The sequence below is a fragment of the Leptosomus discolor genome, chromosome 3 (assembly GCF_034619465.1).
Source record: "Leptosomus discolor isolate bLepDis1 chromosome 3, bLepDis1.hap2, whole genome shotgun sequence".
Taxonomy (NCBI): Eukaryota; Metazoa; Chordata; class Aves; order Leptosomiformes; family Leptosomidae; genus Leptosomus; species Leptosomus discolor.
In genome coordinates, this window is record NC_141393.1 from 53,370,914 (window position 1) to 53,382,597 (window position 11,684).

Sequence of the window (11,684 nt, forward strand, 5' to 3'; positions counted from 1 at the left end):
AAGTACAGACTGACAGTGAGTACTACAGCAACAGGGCCCGACAACTACACTAGCAAACAGATTGTGTAAGAGCCCTTTATAACTAATCAAGCCTCCATATCAGGTCATGGTTAAGGGCAGTACAGAAAATCTGGCACTAGCCCAAAGAACTGGTCTTCCTCTGGCAGAGAAGAGAGATGCACACTCTTCGTGCCTCCATTTCTTTGGCAAAGGAGGGAACGCTTGCCAGCGTCAGCAGTCTGATGGGAAGACACAATGTGGCCTGGACATAACGGATAATTAGTGCCAAGGGCAAGTAAGTGCCAGGGATTTGGTGTGGATCTGGGAAATATTTCAGCTGGGAAGCTCCTGGCTGTCCTTGGTTCACTTATTGACCTGTGCAGCGGTGGTATACTGGTAATCCATGCACAGGCTGCACACCGCACTGCTGCATATGCCCTTGTCACAGATGCACTGGCTGCCTCTGCTGGAAACGAAAACAAGAGAAGCTTAAAGCACGATTGCTTTGGAGCTTTTGTTGAAGGCAGGTTTAAAAAACCAAACCTGCTGCAGTCTGTAAAGTCAGAAGCTTACCAGCACTGCCATGTTAAAGCAGCTATGCATATTCACACCAATACTTTTTTTTCCATGAACTGTCACTTAACAATGGAGAAGCCAGTTGGTGGCTCTCTCTCTGTTACTATGCCAGTCCATCCTGCTTTTATCATGGATAGTATGCCTTTCCTGAAATGGGAACAAGAGCTATTTTCTCTGTCCCTTCAAATACCATTTGTAGAGTTGGCTGACTAGATGCCAGACTGAGAAAAATCAGCAGGAAATTACTCCTCTACACTATTTAGAAATACAAAAAAATAAAACCGCATTCAAGATATCCTACTCCTCAAGAAGTACTCCTTCTAGGAATATCCTACTCCTTCTGTAAGACAGAAACCCAGCAAAAAGATAAAGTTAATATATCAATTAAGCAGCACAAAATTCCCAAAATTAATCTAGTCACTCTAGTTTTTAATCCTGAGAAAAACACAGGCCACTGTACACATCTGTGAAAGGAACCTCACACACAAAGTAACAAAGAGGAGTCTGGTTTAGACCACCAGTCCTATTCTTTCTTCTTGATGGACAAGCCTGGATAAATTCCACACAGATTAAAAATCACGGGACTGTGCAATTATAATGGTGGAGGGCATTTAAAATGCATTTAACTGAAAAGAAACATTGGTTGTTACCGCTCTTCTGATGTCAATATAGCTCCCCTTCTGTCACCTGATTTGCTTTCAAAAATACAGCACGCAGCAGTAAGTTACAAGACAGGAAACCGGCTCCTTCTGATGAAGTTGCACTGAAGTACAGGCCTCCAATATGGCTATTAGTTACAGTTGTTCAGATGGCCCAAGTCCTCATCTTGCATCAGTGCCAGACAGCCTTGACTATCACCCTAGGATGTCTCTAGATCCTTCCTGTAGCCAAATCGAATTTGTAAAACAAGAGACAGGCCACTCTATCCAGGAGACCCCCTGCCTACTGCTGGCTTGCTTCACCTGCAGGTCAGGCTCTACGACTTGTCAGAAACCTGACCAGGTCTCAGTTCTCGCCCAAGTCCGCTTTGCTCAAGCTCTGCTATAACTGACATATATTTAAATTCACTAGATCTGTGGTTGAAGGTCTCCACCAATTCATAGGTCTCTGAACGATCCGTCGCATAGAAAAGCTGCACCTGATTCGCCAAGCACTGGGCTTCATGGACCACCTGTGAGTTAAAACAAAGAACGTATTAACATCGAGTGTTGCTGTGTTTGAGTCTCCCATCAAAAAAGACTCTTCAGCAGCTGAAAGGCTGCAGTCCTCATTGAGTGACTCCATTTCAAGTCACCTTAGTTCAGCAAATCTCTTAACAAACCACCTCCCTCTTGTTCCTGACCTACTTACACACTTCAGCACTGTGTCTTTAAACTACTCTCCTGATAAGCATAGACCTCGGAGGTCAAATATGTCTTTCATGATCTCTGCCCACTCTAAGGCACTGGAGATGCACCAAAGTCTCGTCTTTCCCTTCTTACGGTTGACCTATTTGCAAAAATTGATTGTTTACTCTGAGATACAACAGGGCAAATGCATTACCAATGACTCCTCTGCACGTCATTTCAGAACTGGTATAAGTAGGTCAGAGGTGGGATGCTTTAGTTTTCTTGTTCCACCAGGATAATCCCTAGTGCTATTAGTCCTAGCACTGTACTATTACAGATGCAAACAGTACACCCACACATAGAGAAAAGACCAAAGGCATGCAAAAACCTAACACAAAGCTTTGGAGGTCTCCTCATTTGACAAGTAGTATTAAGCTTTGAAACACTGTTTTAACTTGTTGGCAGGTAGCAACAGCTTTCATTAATAAGAAAAACAGATGCATTTCTGGTTTTGTCTTTTTCTTTTGTTTACAACAATAAACTATAATCCCCAAAGGGAAAAAAAAAAAAAAAAAAAAGAATGCATGAGCCGAAGTCACCAGATAGACAAAGACTGATGATTGCCTTCTAGCCTCCCCTAGTACTAAGTAGATTATATTAAAGAAACCTAGTAAGACCACTATTTGGGCAAGGGTCTTTTAAAGGCTTCACTTTAATTCAGTTTTAATTCAAAACTGTAGGAGGAGTTGCAGCACAGAATGAAGGAAGCCAATGAGCCTATTTCTCTTACCAAGAACTTGGAGTCCCTTTCAGCTGTCATTAGTACTATCCCTTTTTCCTTCTGCAGCTCAGGATAATGGTACAGGACCAACTGACTAGGAGCAGCTTCACCTTGGGTCTGAAAGAAATAAAGAATCCTGTCAGTGTGCCATAAAGAACTTCAGCACTACTACAGATTTGGAAGCTTGATTACAAAACTTAAGAGTATTAACTGCTATGGAGGTACTTTTCAGGGCTTAAGGGTCAGTTCTAATTAAAAGTTAATTATTCCTGGTATTTACAGAAAACGAGGGATTTGCAAAATTAGGTTGTTTTTTTTCTTTACTAAAGACCATTTCGCATTTAAAAGAACCCACAACTTCCAGAAAGGCATTTCATCTTAGAGCATCTACTGGTATTTTAAACAGCTTGCACAAACAGTTTAAAAAGTTTGGCTCTTTCTTCTGTTTTGAGACTATTTGACTTCTACCTCATTCTCCTTTAGATGACAGAGACACTTCATACCCATTAATTTACTAATTTACCCATAATTATTGGCAGTTTCCCCCTGATAATTCTTTTCAAGTTAACCTAGACAATCTGTTCATTAAACTATTTAGCAAATATTATATATTGTAGTATTCTGATATCATATATTTCTGGATCCTAAGTCATTTTTCGTCTTCTTATTTCAACCACTCACCTGAATGTTTATTAGAGAAGTGAAGTGCAATTCTGTTCCTGACCACTGCCCCACAAAGAACTCATAGCCTTCTTTTCTTGGTAAAGCATACAGAAACTGCAGAGAAATGATAAAAACACCCCATCTTCCCTTTCATAGAACAAAATGATGCTCATGTCATACTGACTGCCAGCATAAATGTTTTAGAATCACAACAGAAAAAAGGGTTTATTTTCCCCACCAGGAGTAACAGGACAGCAGAAACGAGACTTCAAAGCATACAATAAACCAGCATTACCTTATCAGTATTATTTCATTAGCAAATATGTGAGCACCTATTTTTATCAGTATTATAGGAGACAGGGAAAGGAAAGGACAGTGGAGAACATTCAGACGCTGACCTTTTTGTTCACTTCTAGAAAATTAACAGCAGAAATGGTCAAATATAGGATAAGGAGCATTCAGAGTATTTAATCCTGTAATTACACCAACTGTTCCAGAACAGGCAGCAAGCATTTTCTCTCTAGAGATTTACAGTCTATTCTCCTCCATAGGCTAGGGACTTGCTCATTTTCCCGCACCAAAGGAAAGAACATGGGAGAAGAAAAAGATGCAGGATACCTGACTAAATGCCAATGCATTGTACAGAAATGCACTTAAAGCTATAACTTTCCAAGCTCCAGGTCGCTCAGGAAGCCAGACATATTTGATCTTGCTCTCGGCAAGTGAAATACACAGGACCGATCCATCAATTCAGTAGTCTCTCACTTCATGCTACAAAAGCACTCCTCTCAGTGCAGCTACTTTGTTTTCATACAGGAATGAAGCATTCCACTTCTGTCTCAGCACAGTGAAATTTGCACAGAGTCCATGCTTCAGCACACAAACTACTGTAAAAAACCATTACTTTCAACAGAAAACAATACTAATCCAGCAGCATACGGTACGAAACTGGAGAAAGATATCCTTTAGCTTGTTAGCTGTTCTGCTCTTTTGTAGTTTAACTTCTTCAAGGCAACAACATGCTCATTTACACAGGAATCTTCTAATTGAAGCTTACAAGATATCTACCAATCCATGTGAGAAACAGTGAACCCAAATCCTGGGAATCTACTAATTTCTGAAACAACCATATTACGCATTTTCAGTATTTTATGCTTTGCCGTGCTGGCACGCGCCTAAGACACAACCCACAGAGTATTTACTCTGTATCTGTAACAAACCATTCAACTACACCCAATTCCCCACTTCCTTCCCATCACAGCTGTTGAATTACAATGCTCTGCAACGGAACTTACACCACCAAAACTGCAGTGCATGCCATACAGTCCTTTTTGACACCTCACACTCCCTTACAGACAGAGATCCATTACTGACACAGCATAGTGCCTGCCCAGTATGGCTTCCATGCAAACGGCTCATACTAGCTTACCAACATTTACCTATCACAGATCACCAGCATGGTGAAGGAAGTGTGGCTACACACATTTATGGTGAAGAAAAGCAGGCTAACAGACAACAGGTTCAGCTCTTTTGGTGGACAGAACCCAAAAATACTGATTTCTTGTCTTTTTCCCTTTCAGATACTTCTGCCTATCTTGACTGCCAGTAAAGAAACATAAAGAGCAGCAACTCACACCAACCTTTAAGACAAGAGAACTCACTTCTCCAAATACATGCAACACAATGCCATGGACACACATAGCTACAGCTAACAACAGTTCCTCCAGGTTAAAGCACAGACGCTTTAGCAATAAGGAAAGATTCGTGGGAACATCAGTGAATCTGGCCTAAACAGCCTGGCCCTTCACAGCACTGCACGGAAGAGACTTAACCACAAGGCATCAATTAATGGAAATAAGAAGCGTGTAGCTAAATCCATTCCCTGGGAGATTCTGTGCTCTGGTTTCTGAGCACTACATCTCTTATATCTAGATATCTGATAGCTAAATCTAACTGTTCAATACATATGAATAGACACTGCTTTTATTTGGACACTAAGACAAGCATTTGAACATCTGGATTTTACTAATCGAGCTGATGCAATGAGTCTGAATACAGAGGGATCAAAAGTTTATGAATTAGGCTTTAGAGAGGAGAAAGGCATTACAGCCTTACAACCATGCATGGCAAGTCTCTGCTATACGTACCGATGGACATTTCTGGGCTCTCTTCCACATTACATCAAACTTCGCTGCCTTTGGGGAAGGAGAAAGAGAAATTAAATTTTCATAACACAAATGTGGATGCACAGTTATTCAGAATCATTGCCTTAACCTTTATAGGGTATGATTTCTATCTACAGAAGGTCTCACTGTGGGAACAGCTAACAATGAGCGCATGGAAAACTGTATTTAGTTCTTAGTTACCTAAAGGTCAATGGTATCCTGTTTTAACAATGCTGTCTCTAAGATCCAGCAGTAAACTCCTTGGACCCAAAGCTTTATTCCTTGCAGGTGGGGGGCCCATGCCTCAGGCTTACATTACATCCTCTTTCAGTAATAGCTCCACTGCATCACGTGGTGTCAACAGTTGAGCAAGATGATACAACCCTGGCCCCAAATTGTGGATTTACATCATAGTCATCTGTTCTGCAGTATTAAAAAGCAGCCTAGATATTTACTCAAATAACATACTTAGGTTTATATTAAAACCACAAACCTATTTGGTCACCCCTGATGAAATCTGGCAATCTCATTCATGTGTTCTCTGCGTTTGCCCAAATCTTTCGCCTGCTCTTCTCTTCTCAGCACCACATATTAATACCTACTCCAAGGTGTTCAGGAAAGAAAACATATGCCATTCATCAACACGGAATTCCTCCACGTGTGCTTTTGAGCACCTGAGAATTATGCGAGGCCTTTCTTCCAGCCAACAAAAAGCTTCTGGCAAAAGACAGGGGTTTTTTTCCCCCCTCAATGACTCCATGAACTACTTCCTAACATGCCTAGGCTCTGGTTTGCATTAAAGCTTTAAAAGCGTCCAAAGCTCCTCTAAAACAGAGCACCAAAGAACGGTGCCAGCCCCACTAATGAAAGATCTACACTGTCTTAATTGCAGTCCCTGGCTTTGACCCTCTGCTGCAGTAAATGTGCAATTCAAAATATTTCACAAGATCCATGTGTTGTGAAAACTGAAGCACAAAGCTACTTGACTTCAAATCCCGCGTTGCCATTTTCAGAGCATACAGCACTTCATACTTTTAAAACAGAGCCTCCCACTGAACTCAGTCGCAGCTCAAAGGGCCAAGTACAATTGCAAATCAGACCCCAGATCTAAATGAGGTTTCAAGAACTCAAGGAACAGACAGTTCATGCCCAGCTGTGAAAAGACAGATTTAAGAGATCACAGTCACATAAAGACTCTGAAGCAAAGAAATCCCAAAAGCAAAAAACCTCCTTCAGCCTAATGCAGATTAGGAACAATTAACATCTGGTAAAGTTATCAGGAATAAGAAATATGATCTTATCACAGGAAGCACCGCACAACCTCAATGAAAGACAGTGCTGCCAATAATTTTAAATGTATGAAAGTCATAAGTGATTAGCCACGTGCAAGTTATTAGCCAAATACTCTAGTACTGCCATATTAAACTTGAGTTAGCTGTCCATGCTGCAGGGAAGGGGGGAGAGAAACAAGCACTCTGAGAAAAAATTATGTGAAAGTACAAATGCTATCTTAACAGATACTAGGGTCCTGTGAAGACTATTGGATACTCGTAATTTAAAAATGCCTGGAAATCCAAGCCAGGTGTGCAGAAAAAGGTACTAGCTTTACAGAGACTGATGTGAGAAAAAACGGGATACACATTTTTGGAAACAAAAGCCTTTATCTGGGGCAATAAAGTCACTCTATCTGGAAAGAAATTTTGCTCTTGAAACCTCATTTTCCTTCAATGATTGCTGTTAAAAGCAGCAGAATCACAGTCAGAAAGGAAAGCTTTGCACACTGGCCTTTCAAGCACATTAACTACAGGGGAACTACTTACAGGAATAACAGCATAAACTGTATCTTTTGCAGAAAAATACTGGTTCCAAATCTGTAGGAAACAAAGGAGATGAGATACAGTTAAAAATCAAGCATCTAGCAGTAACAATAAATGCTTTAAAAATAATTCAATTTGTCAACTAACCTTTGTAAGCACTCTGAGAAGTCATTTTTCAATCAAGCCTGACTTTCCTGCTAATGCAATACACTTCTCCTAAGGTTCCAGAATATTTGTATCAAACGACAGATTTCAACTAGAGAACAGAAATAAGCAGTGGGCTCAGAGGCGGCTCAAGATTTACTAGCCATCAGAAGCGCTTTTTCCATTTTTACCAACAACCACGCTAATACTTCTAGAGGGTTTGAGTTTTTGGTGTTTTTTTAATAAAGAACACACAGAACGTTTCAACAGAAGACAAGACTTTACATAATGCTCCTCTGTGTTCACAATCTTTTTCTTCACCACAGCAGGATGGCAATACCTACAAGAAGCTCAAAGTCCTTAATAAATGGACAAGTACAGGTAAAAGTCCAGAGTTCAGGACTTTTTCAGTTGCTGTTCCCCAGTCCTATATAACTAATGAGAATTGTAAGATGTTTAATCAATGGAACTCGAACGAAACTCATGAGTTATCAAATCTACTCCCTGCTTTAACTGGTTGCATACCATCCCCTGCAGAGCACATAACCACTTCTATAATGTTCTCAAGATATCAGGAAAGCAGCTAGGTTTCTGCTCTCCAAGTCATGCCAGAAGGCTCCTTCATATGTGCCGCTCCCCTTAAAATGATCATGCCTATAGTCTGATAAGGTAAAAACATACCAGATCCAACTCAAGCTGCATCACAAACGTGCACAGAAGTGACTTATAACTAGATAAAAGGGAATACAGTGCAAAGCCAAGCAGATATTAGGGAAAACAACTTGATTCACACTGTTCTTCAAACAAACAGACCTACCCACCTCCTTCTTACCCTGACCAACATTAGTATGAACACACAGGCTCCTGAATGACAGATAATGCAAACAAAGGTACAACTTGGCAAAAGCTTTGTTTTTATTCCTGCAATAAATGTAGCATAATCCATCTGAGCTACTGCTAGGATTTCCCTTTACCTGGCTTCAAACCTGACAGGAGCTTGCTACACATTAAAAGGCAACAATAAGAATTACAGCAGAGAAGGTTTTGAGTGATCAAGTCCAGATGTATTATTTATCAATTACAGAATCATAGAATAGTTTTGGTTGGAAGAGACCTCTAAGATCATCGAGTCCAACCTTTGTCCTAGCTCTACCAACACCACTAAACCCCGTCCCTAAGTACAACATTTACCCGTCTCTTAAACACCTCCTGGGATGGTGACTCCACCACCTTCCTGGGCAGGCTCTTCTAATGCCTGACAACCCTTTCAGTAAAGAAATTCTTCCTAATATCCAGCCTGAACCTCCCCTGGTGCAGCTTGAGGCCATTTCCCCTTGTTCTAGCGCTTGTTACTAGGGAGAACAGACTGATCCCCGCCTCACTACAACTTCCTTTCAGGTAGCTGTAGAGAGCGATAAGGTCTCCCCTCAGCCTTCTCTTCTCCAGGCTAAACAGCCCCAGATCCCTCAGCCGTTCCTCATAGGAGACACGCCCCAAATCCTTTACTAGCTTGGTAGCCCCCCTCTGTACCCTCTCCAGCACCTCAATGTCCTTCTTGTAGAGAAGGGCCCAAAACTGGACACACTACTCGAGGTGCGGCCTCACCAAAGCCGAGTACAGGGGCACCATCACCTCCCTACTCCTGCTGGCCACACTATTCCTGACACAGGCCAGGATGCCATTGGCCTTCTTGGCCACATGAGCACACTGCTGGCTCACGTTCAGCCGGCTGTCAATCAACACTCCCAGGTCCCTCTCTGCCTGGCAGCTCTCCAGCCACTCCTTCCAAGTGCAGCACCCAGCACTTGGCCTTACGAAAACTCATGGAATTGACCTTGACCCAGCGATCCAGCCTATCTAGATCCCTCTGTAGAGCTTCCCTACCCTCAAGCAGATCAATACTCCCACACAGCTTGGGTGGATTTACCTATATGGAGAACACTTATGTTCTACTATTGATATGCATAAGAATGTGCTTTTTATAAATACACATCTGTAGCCATGTTTTATTTTTCAGTTGAAGTAAAATTTCCATCCTCACATGTAGATTACTATTAAGCACGGATGCTGAGCAAACTTTATCCCATTTAAAACCATCACCTGTTTTATGTCCTCCGCTGATTTTTCTTTCACCATCTCAACATTAAGAACTGAATCAAGCGTCTGCAAGAGAGAGCATAAGGAATTTGGCATGATGACAGTTCTCCAATTCAAGTGAGAATCCAGAATGAATGGATGCAATTACAAAGAACAAAATCAAGCTAGAGGAACTTAATTCAATTTGCAGTGTGACTTGGTCCTCTTAATTGCCAAAGAAAGTAGTAAATCATAAGTAGCAACACAGTGTGGATTCACACACTGAGGCAGAATAGAAGAGATTCTGTCAGGACACAGAACACACTTGCTCCAGTTGCACAGGTATCTACTGAAGCTGCAAGAGAAGCTGCAGCCTTTTGCCTTCAGCTGTTTCAGTCACATGCTCTGCTGGCAGATCTACAGAGAAAAGTTTTCCAAACTATGAGAATAAAACCATTCTCTTGTCCCTCTGCTGGCTGTTCTTTGGAAAAACCTTTACACGCTGTAAAGGCAGTATAACCCTTTCCAGTTATTACTACGAGCATTCAGGACAGATCCCCTAACTAGTAGGAACTTCTATAGCATCAGAAAGGACAGGATAATAAAAAGCCAGAGTGCCAAGAGTTTTAAGATTGAACACGATCCCAATAGTAAATTAAGATCTTGTATTCAAGTGCAGCATAAGCAACATTAGTTTTGTTTCAAGAAGCTCTTGGCTGAAGCGCTGATGGTAGCAATACAAGTTAATCTACATCCTCAGTTTGCTAGCATGTCCTCTCCTAACACAGGTTCATTTCCCTTACCTTATCCTTTGTGAATCCTCCCTTTGATGTCTTTGTGCCCAAGCCTTCTGCCTAGAAGAAAATATTTTTCTTTATTGTTTATAGCTGATGTTTTAATACCATTTATTTGCCTTCCCTGCCACGCATAACATGCCTACTGACAAAAATCTCCCGAGTAGGAGCTCAAGTTTAAGACACTTGAAGACTGCTGCAGTGCATTTTTAATAAAGTAAACAATTGATTAGGAGAAGTAAAAAAAGATAAATAACCTAATGTGAATTATGCATTTCAAGGTTAGAAAGGATTACTTAGAAGCAAACTATTACTCAGTTTGGATTCAGTGTTATCGACTGGTTTTCTTGCATTGACTAAAAAAATGGTAAATGCAAGATCATGTCACTCCATCTAGACAAACTTATCTGGAACTAATTAAACAAGGCCTCTAGCACAGAATTTACAGTTTAAAAAATAGCAAAATAATACACTGGAATACAGAACAACACTTTTAGCCACCAGAGAGTGAAATTCAGGGGCTCCTCACTAGCAGGAACACTGTATATTTGTAGCATTATGCTGATCCTATATAAATGACATTGTAGCTTTAATACATGTAAATTACAAAGAAAATTGGCCTTGCCTTTTCCTCCATGCATCTGATAAATTCTCCTTGATTGGAATATCCCAGTGGCTGCTTTTTCACTTCATTTCTTTTTTCCATACGGGATTCAAACACATCTGGACTGGATCTGAATTAGAAAAGGGACTATTAACAGTACTGGTGATTAACATAATTTGGCCTTTTAAAATGTTTACTGTTGTATTCATTCATGTTCTTAAAAATTTCCTTTCTTGTTGGCAAAAATCTCTCTTATCAAGCCGAGCATGTCGGGAGACAACTCCCTCATTGACTCGCTGCCAACTACATGTGAAGCTCAACGCAGCATTCCGCCCAAACGAATTACTTTTCTCATAAGGGAACAAAGCTGAAAATTACCCCCCTCCTCCCAAAAAAAACCCAGCTCCCCCAGCAGCCCCTCTTCCCAAAAAAGCGGCGCCCACCCCCACCCCCCTTCCTTCCCCTCAGAGCCCGCCCTGCACCTCCGCAGCTCCTGGATCTTGTGCCGGTACTTCCCGTAGAAGGGGTTCTCCTCCAGCGCCGCCTCTCCCGAACCCGGCCCCGCCGCCCCCCGGCACGGCGGGGCCAGCAGCCCCAGCGGGCGGAGAGCGGCACGGCTCCGCAGGGCCGCCCCCAGCCCCCAAGCCTGCAGCAGCGGGCCCGCCATGGCGCCCGGTCCGCCCGCCGCAGCGCTCCGCCCGCCGCCCGCCCCGCCCTGCCGTTCCGCCCCCGCAAC

The 11,684-nt window shown here is 42.0% G+C and overlaps 1 protein-coding gene across 1 annotated transcript; it reads right to left on the bottom strand.

Moving 5' to 3' along the window:
* Positions 1-1,382: 1,382 nt before the first annotated feature.
* ATPAF1 (ATP synthase mitochondrial F1 complex assembly factor 1) lies at positions 1,383-11,615 on the bottom strand. The gene is made up of 9 exons (XM_086462931.1): positions 11,431-11,615; positions 10,970-11,078; positions 10,354-10,404; positions 9,575-9,637; positions 7,334-7,384; positions 5,496-5,543; positions 3,367-3,462; positions 2,695-2,802; positions 1,383-1,747 (listed from the first exon to the last, which is right to left on the bottom strand). The coding sequence occupies exons 1-9, from the start codon at positions 11,613-11,615 to the stop codon at positions 1,553-1,555; spliced, it is 906 nt and encodes a 301-aa protein (XP_086319057.1). The 3' UTR covers positions 1,383-1,552.
* Positions 11,616-11,684: the final 69 nt, after the last annotated feature.